This window comes from Pseudorca crassidens, chromosome 10 (assembly GCF_039906515.1).
Source record: "Pseudorca crassidens isolate mPseCra1 chromosome 10, mPseCra1.hap1, whole genome shotgun sequence".
Taxonomy (NCBI): domain Eukaryota; kingdom Metazoa; phylum Chordata; class Mammalia; order Artiodactyla; family Delphinidae; genus Pseudorca; species Pseudorca crassidens.
The window spans coordinates 29,014,563-29,041,609 of record NC_090305.1 but is presented as its reverse complement, the minus strand read 5'-3'; the positions used below and the strand labels follow the sequence as shown (position 1 = coordinate 29,041,609).

The window sequence follows — 27,047 nt, the reverse complement described above, 5'->3', positions numbered from 1 at the left end:
ATGAGATAACATAGGATAGGCTTGGCTAATCTACACACTGAAGAATTGAATACTGACATATTTGGATCATGGAAGAAAAACGTTCAAGTGTTCACCAGTTATTAATTAGAGACTCAAGCATGACTCTGGGAACGTGCTTTTCATTTTAAAGCAGGGGGCGTGGTTATGAGATGGGTCGGGCTGGCTTCTTCAGTTCTGCGGTGACCTCCACGTATCTGCCTTTCAGACCCTGGCGCCGGAGGAGGGCATGGCTCTGAACCACACGGCTCCGGCCCCGGATGAGCGCCTGCCGTACTACCTTCGGGAGGGGGATCCCTTTGCTTCCAAACTTTCCTGGGAAGCGGATTTAGTGGCTGGCTTTTACTTAACAATCATTGGTAAGTTTCCTTGCCTTTTCAGTGCAAAGGCTGCATCTAGAAAATTCATGGGCTGCTATGTTAATTTTGCACAAAGATTCCAACACTTGAGCGGATATTTTGAGATGGAGAGCGGGAGGAAGCAGGAAGAAGGGGTGGCATCACAGAGTTTATACATGTTTCACAGAAACGACTCTATTATCTTTATTATTAGGGATAACTATTCCCTCGATAATCCAAAGAAGTTTTACAGCAAAATAATTTATCTTGAGACTATATTTCATTTTGGTTGCTTTGATAGTAGGCTTGTCTACCAAAGGACAAAATTAATGATCATGAGCTCTTATTTAAATAGAATGCTTTTACTTTTTGAAAAATACTTTTGATATAAGGATAAGAGTATAGACTCAGAACGGACCTTAGAACTCATCTAGTTTAGCCTCTGCTTTTCACAATGGAGAGAACTCCGTCCCAATGCTGTAGTCAGGATGGATACACTGTGTTTACTTCACCTAAAGTCAGGTCCCACCATGATAGCATCACCAGGTGATTTTGATGAGAGTTGAAAAAAAATGTATGAATAATAAACAGAAGTCAGTTCAGGGTCAAACGTTTTCCTGCCTGATCCACAGCATGGTACGTCTGCTTCCAGGCTCTGGTATCCAATGTGGTGGCCACGTGTGGCTCCTGAGTCCTTGAACTGTGACTTTTCCAAATTGAGATGTGCTGTAGTATAAATAGACACCAGATACTGAAAACATAGGACCAGAAAAAATCATGTAAAATAGCTCATTAATAATTTTAAACAATCGACTACATGTCTAACCTATAACATTTGGGGCCTATTAGGTTAAATAAATATATTCTCAAAATTCATTTAGTAATATTTTTACTTTGCTTAATATGACGACCAGAAAAAATTTAACTACATGTGTGGCCCACATTTCTGGTTTCCATGACATTTCTATTGGACAGCACAAGTCTAGGTAATTAGATTCAACCACAGTACTTTTCTTACATTGAAAATCGCTGTTTTAAATTTGGGTAACCAGTGTGCAGGTGGGTTATGTCTTTAGGTGTGTCTGCCTTTAATCTTTTCAGTTGTTGGGTCAAGCTTTCTCTGTCTCCTTCTCTCTTTCTCTCCCCCTCCGTCTCTCTCTCTCTTTCACATCTACTTATTACGGGCTAAGACTTTCATTTAACCTCCTGAAATTAGCCAAACTCATTAGAAAAGTCTGGAGACCCCTCTATGGTCAGTGCTTGAGGCAAAAGGAATCCATGAAATTGAATCAGAAATTCCACTGCAAAGGGATTCCCTGGGTCCTTGGCTTTGCTATTAGTTATTATGGTACTGATTTAAATTCTTTTTCTTATCAATGGACCTCCATGTCCTTTCAAACACAAATATATATCGAGTGCCTATTCTTTGCCACTGTTTAAGTTGCTGGGAATACAGAAGTGAACAAAATGGGCAAACTACTCTCTCCCCGCACAGGGACTACCTGCTAGTAAAATCCACATTGAATTTTTATTAAACATAAGTACTTTCAATGATCAGAAAAGACAGAAAAATAGACATCTTATAAATGAATTTGTCGCAATCAATTGCAAGGAATGAATTACAAAGTAGCATCTGTAACCTGACATGTTTCTCCAGATGACACAAAATAGGGAGGACGATTAAGGGGTGAAAATCTACAATCATATTCAAATGGGAGTACTGAAGAGGCACCAGATAAAGGGGTCCGAAAAGAGTCCCGGAACAAAGGGAGCCTCAGATCACTCAGGGAGTCGGGGGTGGGGCCAAATGTATGTTCCAGAGCAGTCGTTCGTTCAGGATGAGGCCAGGGTCAGCTGGTGGGGGCTGGACTCATCCTCGACCCAGTCTTGGGTTCGGTGCTGTGTCTGGTTCCCTCCCTCCTGGGGATGTGCCCAGATTCCTTTAAAGGAACCAGAGTGGAATGACATTCTTGGTGAGCTTTGTTAAATACTAGAAGTCTTAGGGAAAACTGGAAGATGAAAAGATAATGTGAGTTTGGAATAGAGGAGAAATAAACTAGAGACCCATTTCCGTCCTCTACTCTTTTACTACAAATACGTAGTACATTAACGGTCTATATACGAGATTTAAATTTTTTGTATTCATAGAAAGAGTCAGGATTTTGGTCATCAAAAAATGTCCCCCTCACTTTAGCTTTTACCTTCTTAATCTTCTTTTCCTTTAACTCTCATTAAAAATAAGTTTGTGGGGCTTCCCTGGTGGCGCAGTGGTTGAGAGTCCGCCTGCCGATGCAGGGGACATGGGTTCGTGCCCCGGTCCGGGAAGATCCCACATGCTGCGGAGCGGCTGGGCCCGTGAGCCATGGCCGCTGAGCCTGCGCGTCCGGAGCTTGCGCTCCGCAACGGGAGAAGCCACAATAGTGAGAGGCCCAAGTACAGCAAAAAAATAAAATAAATAAAATAAAAAAATAAGTTTGCATTCTCCTCATACTCCCCTACGGGAGATTGCCTGTGGGAATAATCAACATGCAGCTCTCGCAGAGAGTTGACTATTTTTTGATAAGCTTTGGGCACTGGGTGAAACCTTATGAATCATTAGTAAAGATAATTTAAGAAAGGAAAAATGAGAAAATCAATATTCTCAAAAGAGACGTAAAAAGACAAAGGATGTTTAAATGAGCTTTGTGTATCAACTGCATATGCATAGTTACTGTTTTTTAATCTTTTTGGATACAAAGTAGATGGCATGTGTTTATAATTTTTCTAGCCATGTTTTCACATTTTAGTTTCCCAGTGTGCCTTGTTAGCTGGTTTCCTTTAATGCGACATGGGTTTCATTTTAGTTGGTTTAGAATCTCCACCACCTCTTCTATTTTTTTCCTCCTCTGTCTTAAGAAAGCTAAAGAGGTTTTAATAGACCACGAGGCAGCACTGACTCCTGGGATTCAGAATTTCCTAAGACCACAAACGCAGTTAATGCCTGGTGGTTTCAGACCATCAGCTGAAACACACATTTTTCCCCCTTGCCCCCCCAAATGAATTGTGGTGGAGAAGTAGAAGTTAAGATAGAAAAATCTGGGTTTCTCCTGTTAATACTCTCCTTATTCCTTACTACTAAAGGCAGCTGTACCAGATTCTCATTTATACACAGCTACACTATGAAGCAAGAATTCCTGAAGAAATCTACTCTACATGTTAAGCTATGGAAGTAGGTGTATTCTTTTCTTAACTAAAGTCAGTAGGGATTGGGTCTTTTTGGATTTAAACTGGGTTTGTAAGAACTTCTGAACAGTATCATTGTAATGTCAAAGCCAGTCATTAATAAAAGGATATATAAAAGTGGGAACACATTTATATCATTGTTGGTAGGTTGGTGGGTTGACGGCCACTTTCTCTCCCTTTGGTGGGAGTGGGAGAGTCCATGTTATCAATCGTCACCCACTTCCCCTTCATACTGAGTCCAGTAGCAGTGGCAGATATCCAGCGTCCATGTCCTCAGGATGCAAAAAAGTCCTGGATGTGTCTCCAGGAGATGACCCTGTCCTTGCAGGAGGTCATGCCAGCCTAATCTGGCCTCTGCTTCTCCTGAATGCTGGTCTCCCCTCAGGAGTCCACAAGAAGAGTGAAAGCACCTCATTTGGTTTGGGTCACTTCGTCTTCCGAATTTATCGATAGCCAAGGGGTTAACCCTTCTCATCAGAGGGGAGGAGTTCTATAAAGCTAGTACTCTAAAAATGGCTGAGGAGATGCTGCATCCTGGGGATTAGTCCAAGAACTGACCATGGGGATTCCCACACCCTACTGAGCTTCACTGGGAAATTAGTGGTTCTTTTTCTGGGTAAGTGCCGTTTGACCATCCCTGACTCCTATCCCGTTGGAGGTGAACCATCCCTCGCCTGTCACTCACAACTCATGCTTTTTATTTCATCTTCTTGACTTAGATTTTTATTTAGAATCCTCTCGCTACCCTCTAAATCTATGGTGTCCATTTTTTGAAATTGAGAAGTGTTTCATATCTGAGTGAGCTCTAAATCCTAGTTTTAACGATGGAAATTTATATTTTTCCTTGTAGGGATTCTGTCCACATTTGGAAATGGGTATGTCCTTTATATGTCTTCTAGACGAAAAAAGAAGCTGAAACCTGCGGAAATAATGACTATCAATTTAGCGATCTGTGATCTGGGGATTTCAGGTAACGCAGCCATGCCATTTCTTCTTTGGGGGTTTGAATGCCCCGTTATAAAGTCCTCACTGGCTCACAGATCACCCTACCCCCAGCTTCTTTTGCTCCTCCTTTCACAAATCATCTTTACAGTGTTTGTGGTAAGTCAGCAGAGTGTTGTTTGGCTAAAGAGATCATCCATTTAACATAGATGGAGTCCATTCCATGTGCGGGGCATGTTAGATGCTGAGGATACAATTTGAAATGATACATGAGACTTTGGATACCTCACAGTATAGTGGGCTAAATGATTCAGAAAACAGAAACTTACAGACAGGATTTAGATCACTGTTTTGAGCTCTGTTACATCCCTCACTTGCTTAGGGAAATCTGTTAAAATAAACATCAAGGGGGTGAGGTTTTAAGGGTAAATGATGGGTCAGAAAGGTGAGCCAAGGAAGGGGGAAGGGTTGCCCTTGTAATGACATATTTAAGTGTGGCTTAGGGACTGACTGCAAGTATAGGAAGCTTCTAGTTCAGTGGTTCTTGACCTTGGCTGCACAAAAAAGTCACTTGGGGAAATTAAAAACAAAACCAAAAACAAAACAAAAACAACTCACAGCTGGGTTTCATACCCAGAAATTTTGCTTTTAATTAGTTGAGAATGTTACCTGGCCATCAGGTTATTTAAAATTAGAATTTCCAGGTAAATTTATTGTGCAGCCAAAATTTTGAACCACTGGTTTATTTCTTGCTTCTTTGGTCTCTCTGGTAACCCAGCAAGGAGGAATTGGAAGAAAATTTCTCTTTAACTGTAATTCATTTTTACAAATATGAACAATTTGGGGTCAGTCACTTCCCTTTACATTTACATAGAAAATTCCAGAGTTGCCTAGATACACTCAAATATGCCTCTGGATCCCCACTTTCTGCTACACAGCGTATGGTTTTAAGTTACTAGAATTAGGGAAATTGAGTTTGAATAGCACACATCAACTCGTCTTTCCACTGGAAATCTTTTAGCAGGGTTTCATCCAAAGCATCCCTTCTAAAATGTTTCCCGGTATTTGTTTCTCTCTTCATAAGTGGATTTTTCTGCCACTGCCAGTCTCTGAAAACAAGTCTTGGTGATGTGTCTACTTACTGAGTCACTGTTTATTACACAGCCATGGATGTGCTGCCCTCTCACTGAGTTTGGATGATCTTGGTTATTTGGGAAGACTTTACTCAGTATGGACAGACTGAAATATCATGACCTCTTTGGGGAAATACACATGCACATTAAGAGGAAAGTGACATATCCAGCCCTTTTCTGTGAAAATAGTCGCGATACGCCTCAGAGAATTTGCGAGGCTGCAAAGTGACTGCCATTCTCGTTTTGGCCACGCGATGGCGGTGTCGCAACATGAATGATGGCTCTCCGGTCAGCTCACCATGCTGCCCCCTAGTGGTTCTCTCGCTGGTACTGAACGTAAAATGCTTGAATGAAACCTGCCATTTCAGTCACGTCCTTCGCTTATAACCAACTTATGCTTAAGGCTGAATTAGACTAGGTTTGAATAAAAATGTCCTTAATTGGTCAGATACATTGAAAATGCTTTCAACCAAGCAAGTCTGCTGCAGAATTGCATAAACCACCTCATTACTCTGTATATGTCTTTAGAGTAATTCACCAGAAAGCATTTTCTGCCATGGGTTAGTTTTCTCTGATCAACTCAGATCATTTTTTGCAACCTCTGGTTATCTCTTAAATACATTTTTTCCTTCCAATAAACCTTAAAAATTTTTATGTCTTTTTAATTTTTTTTCTTGCTTCACTATATTCCATTATAAGCACCTTGAATAAACACATCCTAGAGACCAGATGTATGTCATCTATACAACTAATATTTATTGTTTAAAATCAATGGCTCTCAATCATGTATATGTATTAGAATCACCTGGGGAGCTAAAAACAATATATTGTGACGGCCCAGCCAGATAAATGAAGTCAGGTAAATTAAATCCAGATAAATTAAATCAGATTATCTGGGGGTTGGAGCTCTGGACACTGATATTTAAAATTAAGCAAAGCAAAACAAAACAAAACTCCTCCAGTGATTTTAATGTGCAGCTGGGTTTAGAACCATTCTACCTAGTGGAGGAGGGAGAGACCTTTCCAAGAGGTTCATCAAAACCCTTTGGCATCCCGAAGGTTCTAGATGACATCCCATAGGTTCATCAAAATCTCCACTGCAGAAAGAAGCCTAAAATACCTTTTGCTGATGGATCCCAGGCACAACAGACACAAATTTTGCTCCATCGGAGTCACATTCAATTGTCTTTTTTGCTGTCTTTAGCACCCACCCAACAGACACTCAATTCAAGCTCTGAGTTTGCTGTCTCCCCTGCCTAGAATATTTTCCCTCTAGATGTTTGCTCGAGTCCTCACCACTGATTTAGCATCTACCTAAACATCACATGCGCAGAGAGGTCTTCCCTGATCTCCTGATATAAAACAACCATTTCCGTCTATTTCCTTCCTCTGCTTCATTTTTCTTCCCGGAACTCATCATGACCCATCAATCCATCATATTGTATCTTATATTAAAATTATTTGTTTCTTTTGCCCCCTCTATCTATTAAAAATGAATCTGTTAATCTTAATCTCCACTTTGTCCTCTGGCACCTTGTTGCATCCTGGGCACTAAATAGTTCATTTGTTAAACAAAAAACTAATTCTTTTACACTGGGTTTCCTCACTGACAATGGGTTGTAGACCCAATAGGACTGGGAAGCTCTGATATGAGGGTGCCCAGTCTAGCCAGTTGGAGTATGAGACCAGCTGTGTAGACCACTAGAGGCGATGTATGTCTAACTTAGAAAAGCACCCAATAAATATGTGTTAATTGACGGAACTGACAGTGTACCAGGTACGGGGCACACCTGGGAGGGGTGGGGAAGGCTGGCCCCTGCAGGCTGCCAATGTCAGTGACTTGGTTCTTCTAACGCATTAAGGTTGGGGAACCCTCTTTTGACAGATGGATCAGATACAGATTTTGGAAAGCTTCCTCAGCCATTTCCTTCAAAGGGGGGAAGATTGAATGCACAGCGGGATAAGGCGGGTGCAGGGCATGAATTACAGTAGAAGATGACTTCCTAGAAAGTAAACAAACAAACAAACAAAAGGAACTGATGAAGCCTGAAGGAATAAATAGTTTAAATCCCAGAAATCTGGGTCTGGCTGTAAACAAACTGGGCCTAACATTTCCGAAAAGAGCTCTCTGTGGTCTGCATGGGATAAAGCTCAACAGCGGGTTGCGGTAGGCGAGGTACATTTTAACCGAAGGGAACTTCCCTTGACAAGTTGCTTGGCGCTCCAGTTGTAGGCAAACCGTTCACCATCATCTCTTGCTTCTGTCACCGCTGGGTGTTTGGCTGGATTGGCTGCCGCTGGTACGGATGGGCTGGATTTTTCTTCGGCTGTGGAAGTCTTATCACCATGACTGCTGTCAGCCTGGACCGGTACTTGAAAATCTGCTATTTATCGTATGGTAAGTAGGAAGGTTTCTATTCCCTGAGAGTCAAATCTAGGTGGATTGTCAAAGCGGTACAAGTTTTACCCAGAGGTAATAAGGATTATGAATAACCTCAGAGACCAGGAGTATTTCTACTTATAGCTTATCTTGTTCTAACCTATGTTTAAAGATTGGAACCTGTGTCAATGTAGGTTTCTTTAAATACTACTTTTATAGGAATGTCTGGTGTTTGGCTATGATGCTTTTAAAAGTATCGTTTTTCTGTCTAAATTGTGTAAGCGTTTACCGTGTATGCCATACAAGCAAAAGAATGCATTTTATACATTGAAAGGATGTTGGGTCCAAGATGTATAGCTGGTTCCCCAAGTAGTAAATATAATTATACGGAAAGATGTTTCTGGTTCTCCTTTAGCACTCAGGATCCCTATGACTGCAGAGAAGAGGAATTCTCCTCCAGGTTAGAGAGCCGTGCCGCAGGAAAGGACACACATACAGAAATACCGCCCAACATTCTTTTTGTGGTCTTGGTAGGTAGAAAGATGAGCAGCTAAGAGAACGGGCCAGGGGTGAGCCAGCAATAAACAAATTTTCAGAGGCTAAAGACTTTTCTTTAACGATAAAACGATTCTACGTGTGAAAAATTAACTTTTCGTACTTTGGCTTCTTGGGGCTCTGGAAATCTATTGAACCCAAAAGAGAAGGATTTGGGCCCCTTAAATTTAATACTGAGAACCAGGTGTAACCAGGGAATAATATTGGTTCCCACCACAGCTGCTTTGTTTGTTAATCTCAATCAGCTTGATTGTGTGACCATGGGGACAGACTGTGGCCTGGAGCCTGAAATGGGAAGGGTCAAGTTGATGTGACACTCTCAATGGGGTGGAATTTCTCTTTATATTTTAAAAGTTTACAGTCCTAAATTAAAAAAAACAAACAAACAAACATGCAGGGGGTCAGGGCAGGGGTAGGGTCATGGCCCAATGTCTGCACCATCCAGGCTCACCTTTAAAAAAAAATTGCATCTTTTTCTAAACAGCTTAAAACTTGCAATAGAAATAGCTTGAATCAAAAATTCCAATAAAATACAAAAAATACAATTATAACTATGCTGGATGATTTCAGATTCAATATTTTTCTATAAACTTATTTTTGGTCATATCAAAATAGATTTTAAATATAGATTTTACAGACAAAAAAGCAAAAGTTCCATTTCCTGAGAATATTTGAGGAATACTAAACCTCGATGTCTCTGCTTTTTAAATATACTCCTGACTTTAGGCTTTGGGTCAGTTAAAGAGATGGTGCCGCCCATCCCCAGAATCATTGCAGGGCATAATTCCTATGGGAACAATCTATTTTTTCCAGCTTCTTCTAAGGTTGATTCTCGATAGTCTAGTTTCATCATTTGATTTGTCGCACAATTGAACACTCCACACAGTGTCTTGGAATGCTGGAATTAGAAGGTCGCTTGGGGACATGTAGACCTTTTTCCCATGTAATGTGATAAACTGTTTTAAGGCATCCCTGACAGACAGCCACTTGGCCTCTTCTTGAATAATTCCAGTGACCAGTGACGGGGAGCTTACTACTGCACAAGGCAGCCCATTCTCGGATTGGTCTGCTCTCATTGTTACAATGTTATTCCTTATATTAAGACAAAACTGCCTCCCAGTAACCTCCACCCATTGGTCCTAGTTCTGACTGCTGGAGCATCACAGAACCAATCTACTAATCTACTCCCTCCTGTACTTGACAGCCTTTCACCATAACCGAATGTAAGTATAAAACACCTCACTAAGTAACCCTAACCATAAATGCTTCTACGTATGCCTATGCACATTCCTATAAATATATATAATTATTTGTGCCAGTGTCTTCTCCATTAGAGTGGAGAACCGAGAGCTGACAGATATTGTGGCTACATAATTGTTACCCCTCGCTGGTGGGTCCGTGAAATTTGCATTTTATGGCACTGTATGTTTGGAAAAATAGAGACAAAGGAAACAATCTGTTATATTTCTTCTTAGCGCCAAATAAGACAAACACAGGAGTAAATACTCGTGTTAGTGCAGTTCTTCATAGTTTGCAAAGGAGGCCTGGCATTGTTCATTTCACCCGTACCAAAATCTGTAAGCAGTATATCTTTATTTTCTCCATTTTACTGATAAGAACACTGACGTCTGGAAAGGTTACATGAAGAGGGTCAAATACTAGAAATGAGAAGCATTAGGCCCTTCTGATTTCCCAGACCTCACATGACACTAAACAGAGGCAGGCCTTGAGTCTGTGCTGAAGAAATCGTTTGGCTTTTATTAAGCATGTTTTGATATTTCTTCTCTGCTACCAAAAAGCAAGGCAGTTAGGGGTTACTTCTCTGGCCCTTTGGGTTTCAGGCAATAACCGGTATGGAGGTAATTTCCCCTGCAGGCTGAAGCCCTAGATCAGGCTGACCTGTCTTAGGTGGTTGTATTGAACTTTTGCAAATGATCACTAGCGCTTTACAGCTTTCCTTAAATGACTGCACTGTTTCTGCCTCTTGGAATTCTCTTTCGGCGAATGGAAACTAGTGCTGAAACACAGAGCTCATTTTTTGTTGTTGTTGTTTTACTGGAAATATTTTCACAGAATTTCTTTTGCAGAACATGATATGATCTACCTAGATTCCCCACTTCTCCATCTGTGGCTGTGTGAATGTGACTGTCGTATTAATAACATTGGAAGATTCAAAATCTCCTCTCACCCAGTGGGGTCACCCCATAACGTCACCCCACACAGTCATGACCGTGGCACCAACACCCACTCCACGAGTGCTTAGGTGAGAGGCACACGAGCTTTTAGGAAGAAGTGTATTTTAAGGATACGGGCAGTGTCTTATCACTTCTCCCGCAAAGGACTCTACCTTAGATAAACCCTTAACACATGCTTTTTTGGGCTCCATCTTTATATTCTACCAGTTGGCCTCTTGTCCTGGATAGGATCTCAAAGATCATTCCGGATGTTTTCCCAAGATCTTCCACTGTCTTCAGCATCCTCTCATCTTTTTTACTGCCACCTCTCCCCAGCTTTTGTCACTTCCCCCTCCCAAGGCTCCCAGATGCCTAGAGAAAACCTTCCCTGTGAAATCACTTCCAGTTTTATTCTCTTGGAAAAAGGGCCCAAGCTCTGGAACTCTCTTCCCTCCACCCTACTCTCCCTCCGGCTTTGGTTACTGTGACCACTTCTCCCAGAATCCAATGGATTAACTCTTTGGATGTGGAATTTGACCTATGGAAGGGAGGTATCTGGGCGGAGGGTAGATTACATCCTGCTAATGCTATTCTTCCACCTCCAGGGGTTTGGCTGAAAAGAAAGCACGCCTACATCTGCCTGGCCGTCATCTGGGCCTATGCTTCCTTTTGGACCACCATGCCCTTGGTAGGTCTGGGGGACTACGCACCTGAGCCCTTCGGAACCTCGTGCACCCTGGACTGGTGGTTGGCCCAGGCCTCAGTAGGGGGCCAGATTTTCATCCTGAACATCCTCTTCTTCTGCCTCTTGCTCCCAACGGCCGTGATCGTGTTCTCCTATGTGAAGATCATTGCTAAGGTTAAGTCTTCCTCCAAAGAAGTAGCTCATTTTGACAGTCGGATCCCTAGTAGCCACGTGCTGGAAATGAAACTGACCAAGGTAACTGCGTCGTAATTTACAAATGTGTTTTCTAATCAGTTAAAACTTCATAGGGCAAAGAGGACAGAGAATGTTGGAGACTGGGAGAACTCCGAATGTCCACTGTTTATGTCCTTATGAACTTTGTTATTATTTATTTAAACCTTTGTAGTATCTCTTCCCTCTGTCTCTATCTCCCTCTCATTTACACACACACACACACACACACACACACACACACACACACACGTCTAATAGCTACCGAATTTATACAATGGATCTACTGGGGGCTTTTTCTTTCTATTGAATAGGATATCATTGCTTCTTACAATTATTTCACTAATAAGAGTAATAACTTTTATAATTCATAGAACGTCTCACAGTATTTACTGTCCTGTATGGACTTTGATGGGCACGATTAGGGACATTCCTTATTAACAGAGTCAGAGCTTACCATGTCTGCTTTCCTATGGGAAACCCATCTTCACACAAGGGCAATTTCTGCAGCATTGAGTCCCTTGGCAAATGCTAGCCTCAGAGTTAGCAGCTCTTCAGATATTGTGGTGTAAGGAGAAGAGCAGACAGTTTGAAAACGGATGAGAGTTTGGATTCTATCACCGACACTTGCCAGGTTTGTGACCCAGAGACAGATACTTAGCTTCTTTGAATCTCTACTTCCTCACTTGTGTAACAGGGATAGTAACATCTAGCTCTCTGGGTTGTGGTGGGGAGTCAATGAGATAAACATGTTATCCTGTCATCGGCTGCATGGATGATGTTAAAGGAATCATGATTCCTCATCTCTCTTCTAACTTTTAGGAGGTCTGGTAAGGGCTAAGGCAGTGGTCTTTACACTTCCATCACGTTTCACCCTTATATCGAGGAAATAGTTTTCAGCACATACTCTCAAACTGAGTTTTTAATATTAGCACACCCTAGTTTCCATCTTATATTTGAAAGATAAAAATAAATGTAGATTGAAGTTCTAATCATTCTTCTGGTGTCCCAATCCATCATGTTGAGTGATATCCACCTTCAAGTGTCCTCACAGCCTACCCTGGAGACCACTGGCCTTAGGGACCAGGAGTAACACAGTTCCCTCCAGACCACAGGTGGCTACCTACTAAGTCAGGACTTTTGTCCTAGTAATAGTTTTCTCTCCAAATTTCAGATTTTTAGATGTTGTGCAAGGACCTCTTGGTTGCACAGTGAGAGCTAGAGGTTCTGGTTCCTTTACTCCCTAAACTCCACATTTGAGTAGAAGAAAGTTTGAAGTTTTCATCACTCTAAATCTATACTGATCACCTAAAAATGGAGCTGTTCTACCTGGACAAATATGCAGCATCAGGAATCATGATCAACTTCTAGCTTTCAATGGGCTGTTATGTAAGAAAAATATTTCCATAAATTCAGGATCATGAATTAAGTTCTTCATTTCTAGCTCTTCCTTTAGCTCCTGTCTGTGATGTAAAAAACAAACTAATGCCAATAAATTCATCCAAGTTAAATGTGGATCCCGTTTCATCCAAATCCTATTCGGTACCAGGTACTGTTCTAGGAACTAGATGAATGCAACCGAGCTAAAAGTGTTGGTGTTCAATAGTTCGTGGAAGTATGCCCAGGGAACCACGTGATGGCTGTCACATGGGGATGTGATCTCAGTTGCATTCCTGTAGGGTGGCATGCCACGAAGCTGCCGAGATGTCATATGATGTCCTCTCCTCTTCCCATCCCCCAAGGTTACTGGCCTTGAGACACTTGTCTGGGTGAATCTGGGTCCTCCTACCCATGAGGCCCTTCTCCCGTTTCTCTGAGGCAATCACTCATCATCCTCTCTCCTGTTAGTTGAACTCCTCAACTCAGCCCACTCACAGCCAGCTTTCACCAATACCCTAGCATCTGGTTCTTCGTGTATTCTTGAGGGTGGGCAGCTCGTTAGTCAGAGCTCCTAAAGCTCGTTATACATACACGGGGAAGCTCAGCATATAACATTTAATTTGATGCGTAGTTCTTTTGTTTGTTTTTATTAAAAAATTTTATTTTATATTGGGGTATAGTTGATTAACAATGTTGTGTTAGTTTCAGGTATAGAGCAAAGTGATTCAGTTATACATATAAATGTATCTATTCTTTTTCAAATTCTTTTCCCATTTAGATTATAGGGTTTTGAGCAGAGTCCCCTGTGCTATACAGTAAGTCCTTGTTGGTTATCTATTTTAAATACAGTAGTGTGTATATGTCAATCCCAACCTTGATGTGTCATCATTCTCCTTGCCCTGCACTGTGCAGATCAAATAGTCAGGCTCACCCAGACCAGATTAATCAAAGCAATGTTAGAGGAAAAGCGTAGGCATATATGTGTATGATTTTACTTTATATATGACTTCTAACATGTATTCTCATTATATTATACATGATATCTATAGTATATGTTTCATCTTGACTTCATTTGTATATATAAAACCTATATTAAAATAACCTAAACATACAATGCTTCTAATTATTGACATTTGTGCAAAATATTTAAGTCAAAATTCAACCTACCTTGAAAAATAAACAGAACTTTCTACTGTGGCACATTCTGTTCTAAATTTAAACTATTTTCAATTACTAGTTAATTTTGATTTTGTTTGTAGTGAGTCAAAATAAGTAGAAAAACCTTCACAGGCCTTTTCATAGTCTTAGAAGCCTTGTCCTCCATTCAACTACCTCTCAGGATTGGCCCTTTGCTTGTTCATTTGATGCTTCTGATCTTCAGAATGTCCTGGTCTAAAAGCTTATGAAAGGCCACCTCATAGGATTATGGGATCAAAATAATTCATTTCTTTGTGTACTCTAATTATTTCTAGGTAGGTTATTATCTGGGCCTGCATTTTGCCAGTCTGACCTCGCCAACTTAAAAATTGATGTTCCAGCTATAAACCTTTCTCCACATTGTAATTTCCTTCTAATTAATTAAAAAATGGTTTTGCTAGACTTTTATAGCAGGCTGAAATTTCAGACTACAGCAATTGCAGAGGTGTACAAAAGCAAAAAAAAAACCCTACAGAAACCAAAAAAAAAAAAAAAAAGGAAAGAAAAAACCCTTTCTCTTTGTATTCCTATGACTCAGTATAATCTCATTTTTATGCCGGCATTTGACCTTGTAAAAGAGACAACGTTACACAATCAGGGTAAATTCAGTTGAATTGGGTTTTCCTCCTCTTCCTAGGCTCTGTGTAAGTTCAGGGAGGTCTTTATAACTCCATGGGACCAGTGGGTGGGGGCATCTGGTTTGGTTGTTGTCATTTATTGACCCTAGTATTGCTGAGATAGTTAAGGTTTCCTCTGGCCTCAGGCATCCATTGTCATGGGTCACTTCGCATCTTTCTTGTTTCAGCTGTAAGGCCTCTTTAGACTCACTGGATATTCCAGGTACTTCCCCATCCTTCTTTGGCAACCCATTGGGTGGATGTCAAGACCTTGGCTGGCACCCTGGGAAGTGAGGCACAAGCTGTCTGCTTGTGCAACTGCACTGAGAGTCTATTGTTCCCCCAACCCCTTCCCTGGCCCCCTGTGCTCGGTTCAGTGGAGTATTTTCAGGACAGCTTCTCAAGGTCAGTTACCAGCTCCTCTGACGTCCTCCCTTGCCTTTGGGCTGTAGGCCCTTGACGCACTGTGGGCTCCTGTATCCACGTACGTCCCTTTAACTTGTCCACACTGTACACGTAATGCCTCTAGTCTTGCACATCTCTGGCTGCAGATACTCAAAAATCATTTTTGTCACACTCGAAACCCTCTATTTCAACTATTTCCTCTCTTGTAAGTTTCGAATTTCTATTTTGAAACTCAGACGCTGAGAAATGAATGTTTTACTTCTTCGGCATTTCTGCTTGTGACAACCTTCATACCAATGCAGTGGACACTCTTGCTGCTGCTATGATGAGGGGGAAGGTGGAGTAACAGGAAGGAAATACCAGAAGTTTCCATTAATTTTTCCGTATATGACTATGCTGCACATCTTGGTACTTCATATTTATTCATTCAGCACACACAGCTCACCTACAATGCCCCAGGCCTATAGTTAGTATCCAGATCCTGTGGACACCTGGGTTGCTCTTTATTTCTCTTATTTCTACCAGGAAACCTTCCCAATCCCTCCTGCTTTGTTGAAGTCCCTCTGCTATGGGCCACCAGAGTACTTGGCATATCCACTTTTCTGAATGACACATCTTTGTGGCTCTTTTTGCAAGATAATAGCTGGATGAGAGCAAGTGCTGTTTGCTCTGGCTCCCCAGGGCCCGACACCTGCTAGATGCTTAATCAGGATTGCTGGGATGACACATAATTGAATATACTATGTTAACCTAATCACCTTGATCAGTGTTAACTGGTCCCTTGACCCCCAGCTTGAGGCCCTCTGTCCGTTTTATACCTGCAGAGGCATTCTGTTTTGCTTTGTTCTTTCACATTGACTGTGAAGCCTTTTTAAAACTCATCAACGTAAACCTCTGCTTCCTTCAAAAGACTCCCCTCCAGCATTGCTCATGGAATGTTATTTATCATTGGGGGTTCGGCGTCAGAGAACCCCCATGGGGACTGTGAGGGCAGTTGGTGGGAAAGCAGGACTGTATTCTTGAACCAATTTCTTAATTGCTTTCCTCTGGTTCTTCTTACTTGTTCTTAGCTTCAGTGTTACTTTCCAGAGAAGCGTTCTCCAAATTGAATGCACGTCCTCCTATTAAAATGTTTCATTGCCGCTTTTACATGTGCCTTGTAGAACTTGTCACAATTTTTAGTTAATTTACCATTACCTACCTACTTCTGTGATTATTTGTTCCATGTCTGTCTTTACCACTAGTCAATAAGGCCCACAGGGGTAACAACCATATCTTTCTGTTCATTTTGTGTCCCCAGAACCTAATACAATGCCTCAAACATATACAGATATATTTGTCGATGGAAAGAATTTCAAAGTTCAGTGCCAGTTTTGCCACTTCCCCACTGAGAAATCTCGCAAAGCTGACGCTTGTTATTTGTTTTGGCTGACAGTGGCTGAAACCCTTTCCGGGTCTGAAATTTCCATGTTGAGAAATTGTCAACATTTTATGTCTTGCTGGGGAGCAGCAGGGGAGAAACAATGTTTCTGTGCAAAGATGGCCTTTTGACTTAAAAGATACGCCAAGACAAGTTATTGATTTTCCAAGATTCCCTTGTGGCTAGAGTGCAGCTATGACCCTAGGCTCCAGCTATGGTAGCCTGTCTCAGAAACTAGTGACACCTGGTGAAGGGCAGGGAGATTGCTCCCAAGGACACGGCTACAGCAGCAGGAGTTTGTGTATCAGAACAGGTTCAGGTCATAGTTTTTGGGTATCATTTCTGTCTGCTTGGCCCCGATTCTCAGTTGAGCATTCCCAGTGATGCTCTGTCCTAACCAGTGCATTCCTTTTCTGTCTCACTCAGCTAACGTCCATTTCTGTTGCTTACAACTCAAAACACAGATGCATAGAGTGACATGACCTAATTTGCAGCCTCTCCTTCCAATCACAGCTTTCGCTTGCTTATGGAGTAGTGGTATTTTAAGATTTGAGAAAACTGCAACTGGGAAGTGCAGAATTCTTCTTTTTCTTCCACTCCTTTAAAAAAATTTTTTTTAATTTATTTTTTGGCTGTGTTGGGTCTTCGTTGCGGTGTGCAGGCTTCTCTTGTTGTGGGGCACGGGCTCTAGGCACGTGGGCTTCAGTAGTTGTGGCTCTCGGGCTCAGTGGTTGCGGCATGCGGGCTCTAGGGTGCAGGATCAGTGGTTGTGGCACACGGGCTTAGCTGCTCCTTGGCATGTGGGATCTTCCCTGACCAGGGCTCAAACCCGTGTCCCCTGCATTGGCAGGCAGGTTCTTAACCACTGCGCCACCAGGGAGGTCCCTACTCCTTTTTTTAAAAAATATAAATTAATATTTCCTAGTCGGATCACAACCAGGGCACCAAAGCTCTCAGAAGTTTTTTCATCAGTGTATGAAGGTGGGTCTGAGACAGTTGGCCTTTGTTGTCATTCTGCTGGTAAAACAGAAGGAAGGAGGAAACTCAAACTAGACGTGTTTGGAGTTGTCGCATTACTTAATTTCTTAAAGGTGGTGTGAAAGCGAAATATCGCTACCCCTGTTTCTACATAGAGGAGGAAACAGAGGGCCGAGGAAGGTAGGTCACAGCTGTCCAGCTCCCCACCTTCCTCCTTGTCACTGGCAGCATCCCTCAATGACAGGCTGCCCACGCGTGGAGGGTCGTAGTCTTACAATTGGCATTTATCATTGCATTGCCAACTTTTATTACTGTTTTCCCCTCTAGTTGGGAACAAATCCATATACTTGCTGGCTAGAGCCAAGAGAGAAAAACCATATCTGATCCTGCCTGTGTTCCTAACAAATGTACGCTCTCTGTAGGCAGGCGGGACCCTCTCCTGCTCTCTCAATGCACAGATGTGGTGATCTCTCTCCTTATGACCTTATCGCATCCCAGACACTGCAATATCTTTGTTATCAGTAGTCGAGCTGGTTCTGGAGTGTGATTCAGCCTCATCATTGGTGGGGCATTTATTCCATCTCTTTGGCTCTGATTTTAAGCCTTCACTTCCGCATCCAGTCCTCTCCTTATCTATTTCATTATCCAAGGTAGCAGGCAGCTTCAAATGTTGGCTGAAGTCTTACTTATATCTGGGCAAAGGAGCCTGGTGGAAGGAACTGAAGGGGCAGATCTTAGAGAGAGATTCTGTCTCCCTTACAGTGGTCAGTGGAACTGAAGCAAGATTGGAATCCAAACCTGAATATCTCCATGTCAGACTTCCCCACTATTCCACGCTGCCTCTGCACACAGACGAGATAGGACTCCCCTTTTTTGGAAAACTTCTCTGCTGTAATGGTTCAGATGTATTGGGCCCAGAGGCAGCGCCTTATAGAACTTCTTCATCCCTATTCTATTCTTGCTTTAATTGGTTAATTCACTGGAATTGATCCATTGTGGGCAGTATTGCTTACGTGATGCCTGATGCCAGCTTGAACCGTGTAGCTGAAACGTACCAGTATTTCTTGGTCCTCTGCAGCAAGATATTTGAAAACTCAGCAGGGTTGCAGATGTGTGATTCTTTTGTAGAAGCTAAACACGTATTCTATGAATTTCCTCCCACAAAAACTGTCTAGTTTAAGAATTTGAAGTTTTATTCCTTTTCCAGTGAACCAAAAGGCAGTGATAAAAATGAAGCAATTAAAAAAATAAACAACTTAGAAGAAACTGATGGGTACAGGTGCCTGTATTAGAATTGGTTTAAGGATGTCTGGGAGAGAAATTTTGGAAAAGAGAAATGAGGACACACTTAGAAATGTGGAAAGTGAAGGACAGAGTGATGGGAAGATTAAACGTGCTCCAACTTGAGTAGAAAGTTCTGGGAAAACTGAATGTCACATGAAACTTTTGCAAAGTTTTGCAAAGTTTTGTAGTCTCTCTTAAAAATAGCTTTAATATTTCAAAGTTTAATATTTTGTGGACTTTATTTAGCATGAGAAGCTTGTAGAAAATGACTGTGCCTCATATTAACTTTGTATTCACTTCAAAAACATAAGTAACATTATGCAGTACTTTGAGATCTAAGCTTTTATCCCTCTTTCTGCTTTAAACTTGATTTCTAGTCATTCAATTTGAAGTATTTAGCTTTATTCTAATCCCAGAAAAAACACTCGGATTCATTTGCTATGTATGTAAAAACCTTGGTATATTTTAATTCTCTTCTGTCCTTTTAAAAAGGATAACAAAATGCAAATGTTTTAAGTCCTTAGTGTTCCCCATTATACACTCCCATAAAAAGAGAAAATATGTAAAACGTAGAAAATATTATGGACTAAGTGCTAATCTATTTTTTGTCAATGACTTTGGCAGCAACACAGAAAACACCTTTTGAGATACTGTGAAATCATCTTATGACTCACACCAAAGGAGAGAGGATGGAGCTATGTTAAGTTCCCAGACATCGGCTAGAGCAAGCTTTATTTATATTGTTATTGTTTATTTGAGGATTTAGAAAAAAATATGACCCTCGCTGTGAGCTTTGAGGCATCCACTCCATTTACAAACAAAAGTCACACAGACCAAACCAAATGCTGTTTCTCCTGGGTAAGCGTCTGCAGAAAGATGGAAAGGCAAGTAGGCAGGAGAGCTGCATGTGTGCTTCAGGCCTCCTCTATAACTGCTGAGCGCAGGTGAGAAGTTTAGCTCAGGACCCTAACTCGGGACTTGAGGACGTGCAGGAGATCTGGGCTCATTTGATTCACCTCTTTGGGATTTAGATTCTCTATTTGCAAAATGGAGCAAAATGGTTACTGTTGAGGTTTTTCTCTGCTACAGTTAATATTTAAAGACGATCCTTGAACTTTTTGGGGTAGAACTTTAGAATCTGAGGCTTTCAGGTAGATTTCTTATGCTTGCTTCTTGACACAGCCCACACACATGGGGTTCTCAGGGCAAGCACACCCTACTGGCAGGCTGTGCCACAGATCAAGTAGACTGAGGGGTCCGGACCACTTCCTGCTCCCACAAAAGCATATTGAAATGCACATGCACACAAATGACTTTGTTATGGGAAAAACTCTTCCAATTGAATTTCAAACACAGTCAAGTATGTGCAACTATTGTTGCTTTAACTACTATTAATAAAATATTTGGTGTCTCATTCCTCATCCTCCACACCATCTTGACGTTGCTGACCTTGATGCTGGGAGCTGTTAATTTACATTTTACTTCTTAAATTAGGGGATGGGGGCTGTGAAAGGAAGTGGCTCCTGGCCTCAGATATCTCCAGCCTCTCATCCTCCCAGGCCTTTAGGTAACTCAAAAGGAAGGCTGACTTTTCCTAAAACTGCCTTTATAAAATCCCAGGGTGGGTCTGACTATGCTCGTTCTAGTCATGTGTCCAACCCTGCTCCTAGGATTGTAGCCAGGGGCATGCAGTCCTCTGGTCAGACTTGGTCTTGTGATTCCTGAGATGCCAACTCCATAAAAGAGGATACAGGGCAGAAGGGTTGCTGGCAATGCTAAGGCCGAAGGTGTACTGGGAAGAGGAAAATAAATACAAACAAACGACAGCAGATCTTCATCACACAGAGGGCAAATTTGAATACGGTTTCATTATTTATCTTACTGAAAGAATAATCTAGTAGATAATGGTATTAAGGATGCTTTGAAGTTAGTTCACTCTCTCTCAACCGGGGCTTAAAATAGCTCGCATTTAAAAGAAAACCGGAAGCTTGGACTTCCTTTGCAAATCTCGGTACTCTAATTAAGACCCCTTTTGTTTCTTGTTCATACAGTCACCTAAACAAACCTGCTCAGAATGGAAAGTCTAGGCGTGCCGGCATTGTGTCTGCTTTGTTCATTCTTTTATCCTCAACACAAACACGTAGGAGATGCTCAATCATGCTTGCTGGTTGAATGAATAAACAATGACTTTTCTGCCTCCGATTTTTCCCAGCTGCATTTTATTTTAGAGGTTAATCTTCCTAAACGTGACTCTCATATGTCGCCTGCTCAAAAACCTCCTGGTGCTTTCAGGCATATGGAATTAAGGGCAAGCTCAGTAATATGTTATACAGAACCCTGAATACGTGGATGTTATCTTTCTTTCCAGGCTCGTCTCCCTTGGTTGCTTTCTCACACGTCAAAGTGAATTGCTTACTAGTTCCTATACAAACCTCACACATACCTGTCTTTACCTTTTCTTGTGCTGGTCTCACTCGCCTTTATTTCCATTTGCCAGCGTGTAGGTTATACGCCACATTCCTCCTGAGACTCTTCTTACTTTGCTCCATAGCATGTAATTTTGTCTTCCTCTGAGCCGGCCCTTAAACCATATTCAGCTTTGTCACGTAGTTGTTTGTGCTCTAGAGGGATACAACCCAGGCACGGAGGTGTGCGGGTGTCTCCAGAGCACTTACACAGTGTCTCACGCAAAGCACTTGCTAAAAAAAGATTTGTTGAATTCAAGTGGGATAATCTATAGGGTCAGACTACATTCTTTTTTTTCAAAATAAATTTATTTATTTTTGGCTGCGTTAGGTCTTCGTTGCTGCAGGCGGGCTCTCTCTAGTTGCGGCGAGCGGGGGCTACTCTTCGATGTGGTGCGCGGGCTTCTCACTGCGGTGGCTTCTCTTGTTGTGGAGCACAGGCTCTAGGCACACGGGCTTCGGTAGTTGTGGCACGTGAGCTCAGTAGTTGTGTCACGCGGGCTCAGCAGTTGTGGTGCACGGGTTTAGTTGCTCTGAGGCATGTGGGATCTTCCTGGACCAGGGCTCAAACCCGTGTCCCCTGCCTTGACAGGTGGATTCTTAACCACTGTGCCACCAGGGAAGTCCCAGACTACATTCTTAAAGAGACTGAATGGCAGATGGTGAGAAACTAGTCAGGGTGCTTTGAACCCTGTCTCTAACTATTCTTTGGTCTAAAATTAACAGGCTTCTAAAGGTAAATATAATTTGGTGAGAGAGAAAAGCACTTTCTGGAAAAGTCTCATTTTATACAACTGTGTCACTTTGGTTCAAGCTCGATGACTCTCTTTTGCTTTGTAGCTAGTGAATTTCCACCATCCGAGCCTCAAACTTGAGCCAAAGGAAATTCTATTTCATAGAAATCTCGGAAGAAGCTTCCTATTAGAATTTCAAACAAAGGCAGAGTTTCTAAGTTTCCTGAGGCAAATGAGGGCGATTTAAAATTTCATCAAGGTGTACATATTCTCCATCTAGTTTTTAAGTGAATGTGGGTTGAGAAGTCTGGAAATTTCCGGCTCACAGATGTCCTTTTAGCATGATTTTCCTGCTCCACGTAGGCACAATCTGACACCTTTTATAGGGTTAAACTTCGGGTCTTTGGGTACATTCAAATTCTGGAGTGGAGAATGGATAAGATGTGGTGAATGGGATAAGAATTGTCATAACTTCTTCTGGCTGAACATCTCAGAGATCCATATGAAATGATTCCTACTGGCAAGATAAATGAACACATGACAGACAGACTTTCTTGGGTGTAAATAGGCTGCCTGATCCTCTCCCCCACACCCATCGTTTCCACCAAGTGCCTCGATTTTGTTCTCTGTCGCTTTCCCTTACCAGGTAGCGATGTTGATTTGTGCTGGCTTCCTGATCGCCTGGATTCCTTACGCAGTGGTCTCCGTGTGGTCAGCTTTTGGAAGGCCAGACTCCATCCCCATACAACTCTCCGTGGTGCCAACCCTCCTGGCAAAATCAGCAGCAGTGTACAACCCCATCATTTACCAGGTCATCGATTACAAATTTGCCTGTTGCCAAACTGGTGGTTTGAAAGCCACCAAGAAGAAATCTTTGGAAGACTTCAGGTAAAATTTCTGAAGCTGCAGATGAGGGATACCCTCTTTGTTTCAAAATCCCGTGGGGTTCAAGCCACTGGGAATGCTGCCTTCTTAGGGTTAGAGCTCATCCCTTAGGATTAGTGCGAGGAGGACTTTACTTTCTGTTCACCAGAATTCCTGAAATCAAGTAATCAGATATATAGGAGTTGGACAACAGGAGTAGAGGGCGGGAAAAGTGATTCTGCTTTTTATTGTAGAGCAGCCAAGATACGGAGCCATGACCATTTGAACATCCACCCTGTATCACTGCCATGTGGAACCAAATCCACTTCACTCCAAGAGTTACTGTGCCACATGGCATCGATCCAAAATTAAGTTTTCACCACGGAAAAGATTCTCTTGTTTGGGACATTTCTACCGTTAGCTAAGATATAGGATTTGGACAGGCAAAGGAAGGGGAGAAGGGGAGATGACGTTTTTACTCTCTGCCAGTTTATTTTCACAGCAAGACCCATATTATTTCTTCTCTTTGTCAGATGAGGAAATGGAGGTTCAAGCAAGGTGAAGGTCTGTTGGGTTTCAAAACTCAAGCATGTTGACCCATAACTATATCTACTTGCTTTAAACTGACCTTCATTCGAGTTCAAACACATTCTAAAAGATCTACAGTTTTAACGTTAGCACTTATTACCATTTTATGCTATGACTACTGTGTTGCTTTTAATTATCCCATTTTCTGAAAAGATCCCTGCCATAGGATAATAAAAAATTAAACAGAATAAAAAGATCTACATTTTTATACTTCCTTCCCCCACATATTGTGATTTTGATGTCCTGTTTTACATCTTCTGCTACACAATGAACAAGTGAGTTTGGGGATCCAGCGCCATTTTTCCTAAAGACCCGAAAGGCTCAGGGTGAGTCAAGAGTGGAGGGTGATTGGTCGTGTTCTGTATCCACTCAGGGACAGTCTTAGTAGAATGTGGAACAGGCACCAAGTTCCTGGTCTGAGGTGAGGGGTATTGAACGGCCCCTTAATTCTTACTCACTTGAAGTCTAGATATTTTTCAATGCTATTTTCCTTGAGTAAGTAGGGAACAGAGGAAAAGGTAGAATTAACTATGAGAAGATGTGGGGTTTTTTTTTTTTTAAACATCTTTATTGGAGTATAATTGCTTTACAATGGTGTGTTAGTTTCTGCTTTATAACGAAGTGAATCAGCTATACATATACATATGTCCCCATATCCCCTCCCTCTTGCGTCTCCCTCGCACCCTCCCTAACCCACCCCTCTAGGTGGTCACAAAGCACCGAGCTGATCTCCCTGTGCTATGCGGCTGCTTCCCACTAGCTATCTATTTTACGTTTGGTAGTGTATATTAGTCCATGCCACTCCGAAGTGAGAGAAGATGTGGGTTTTGACCTTGTTCTTTCACTGTGCTCGGGCAAGTGACAAATCTTTTGACCTTGAGTTTCCTCAGCATGTTGGTACAGCAGCAAAAAAAAGATAAAACAGGCACAAAACGAAAGGTAGTGCTGTCGCTGTTGCCGTGGTCCAGGGGAAGAAACACACAACTTGGAGGTAGGAGACCAGAGTTTAAGGTCGATTTTGCTGTTTACAGTAGCTCTACATCTTTGGGAAAATGAACCACTCAGAGCCTAGGATTGGGATGAGCTGAGGGCAAAGCCCATCTTCCAAGCTGTAATAATGACACAAAATGCCCAGGTGAAAAGGGCTAGGTGACAACTGTTAGTGTTCTTTTTTCCACATTGTTGATGGTTATTACCATCTCTGTTGAATTGACTAGTTAAATTCAAATGCTAAAATGCATCTGTTTTGGACGTAATAACACTTTGTCCTTATCAGCTATTAATACTCTTATTATGGGGCTTCCCTGGTGGCGCAGTGGTTGAGAGTCCACCTGCCGATGCAGGGGACGCGGGTTCGTGACCCGGTCCGGGAAGATCCCACGTGCCGCCGAGCGGCTGGGCCCGTGAGCCATGGCCGCTGAGCCTGCGCGTCGGAGCCTGTGCTCCACAGTGGGAGAGGCCACAACAGTGAGAGGCCCGCGTACCACAAAACAAACAAACAAACAAAAAACCACAACAACTCTATTATGAATGCAGGTAGGGAGAACACTTGTAATGGAGCAGCTGCGGGAGAAAATAGTGAGGCACTTTTTCATCTGAAGGAGATGGGAATTTGACAGGAATGACTGAAGACAAATTTCACTCACCTCATAATTTGGCTTCAGACTGACTCTGTGTTCTGTATATTTGCTCACAAGTGTGAGTAGCACGTAAATATTCAACACTCCACAATACAAAGAGAAAAAAAATTAGGTGGAAGAAAATGACTTAGGGCCACAAAGTTTTGGAAAAATCAGTCAGGCAAGGGACAATTCGGTTCACCTGCTCCGATTAGCCATTTATATGAAACAGAGCAATTGCTTTGCCTAACGAAAGCAAGGGCTGCTTCCTTACTCCAGAGTTTCAGCTTTTGGTGGAAAAAGCAGGCAGTGGTGATGAAGCAGCGTGGAGGGCTTGGATGCTAGAGGTTGAAGCATCTTCAGAGAAGAAATGTTGAAAAGGTGTGATGAGTTGCAGATTCTAGAAGGATCTATTTTGGGGGAGAGCCAGAAGGCTGAGCAGTGGCCACCAGAGTTTTCTTTTTAGCTTTCCAAAGAAGACAGACAAACAAGAAGAACAGTATTTATCTTTGCTGCTATCAAAAAGCTAAGAAAATAGGTAATGTGGAGGTCCATAGAGTGAGGTGTAGTCATAGGAAGCCAGTTCAGAGTGGCTAATGTACTACCAGAACAATTCAATTGAATTAAACTGGATTCATTTTATCCTTGGTCTTTCATTTTCTGAGCTCTGAAATGTACTACTCATAATGAGAGACTCTCTTGGGAAATAGTTCGAATTCAAATAAAAAAGCTAATGTGTTTGAATATGAGATTGTTGAAATAAATTTTGAGTAACTTTAACGGTTCATTAAAAGTTAACTCATTTTTCCCCCCTTGAATTGAGTCCCCTGAGATTTTGGTAGAAACTGATGAACTGAAGGGAAAAAATGTGGCCAAGAGCCCTTTTTGAAGTTTTATTATTCACTACACTATATTATCCGGAAGTAGTCTCGCATATTTTGTAAACAGTGTTTCCGCACCCTGGCTGTGTATTAGAGACATGCAGGGAAATTTGAAAAAATACCGCTCTCTGGACCCCATCTGCAGAAATTTGGATTTAACTGGTCTGGATTAGACCTGAGCATCGGTTGTTTGGTTGGTTATCTCTCCCAGATGATTCACATACACAGCCATGGTTGAAAGCCAGTGAACCAGAGTCTGGGAAAGGAAGACATTGACATTGCAGCACGTGGAGTCATAGGCCTTTTACCCCACCTACCTAGAGACCAATGAGGCCACCAATCACCAGTGACAGGTGACCCAGACTTCAGATGCAAGGCCAATCTTAGGTGGAATAGAAATGTTCAAAAGAGCTGGTGGTGCATAGTGAAGGCCTGAGGCATTCCACATTCCTAGTATTTTAGTAAAGATAAAGAACAAAGAAGAACAAAGCCTCAGACTCTGGCATTGCTTGTAATCATGCCTCCTCTGACCACGTTAGCTGGGTGAGTCACAGGGCCCAACTGAGTGGTAGGTTGGTGTGCAGAGAATTTTGTCCTAGAGGACAGGAAACTCACTAGGGCACAGGAAATGTGCTCTAAACCAGTGGCTTGTTTTTGGAAAGCTCTGCCCAAGGAATTTCTTGACTTTGAATATTCTAAATTGAATTATTATTTTCCATCTCTTTCTAATTCAAGTTTTGTGCATATAATCTTCATGGTACTCAAGTTTGACATGCTATACATATATGTCTTTGTGTATGTATCTGTGTGCGTATGTACATATATAGTGTATTATATATATATTAAATTGCATTTTTCTTCTCCTATATCCAGGCTGCACACTGTAACCACAGTCAGGAAGTCTTCTGCTGTGCTGGAAATCCGTCAAGAGGTATGA

The 27,047-nt window shown here is 42.0% G+C and overlaps 1 protein-coding gene across 1 annotated transcript; it reads left to right on the top strand.

The window, feature by feature from the left end:
- The first annotated feature begins 247 nt into the window (after positions 1-247).
- Positions 248-27,047, top strand: OPN5 (opsin 5). Its single transcript, XM_067755824.1, has 6 exons — positions 248-377; positions 4,429-4,548; positions 7,881-8,051; positions 11,368-11,702; positions 22,805-23,046; positions 26,984-27,047. Exons 1-6 carry the CDS (start codon positions 248-250, stop codon positions 27,045-27,047), a joined length of 1,062 nt encoding a protein of 353 aa, XP_067611925.1.

Coding starts and splice junctions, on each gene's coding strand:
- OPN5 (XM_067755824.1), top strand. CDS start 248: ATGGCTCTGAACCACACGGCTCCGGCCCCGGATGAGCGCCTGCCGTAC. Junction 4,549..7,880: donor CTGTGATCTGGGGATTTCAG/GTAACGCAGCCA, acceptor TTGGCGCTCCAG/TTGTAGGCAAACCGTTCACC. Junction 8,052..11,367: donor AATCTGCTATTTATCGTATG/GTAAGTAGGAAG, acceptor TTCCACCTCCAG/GGGTTTGGCTGAAAAGAAAG.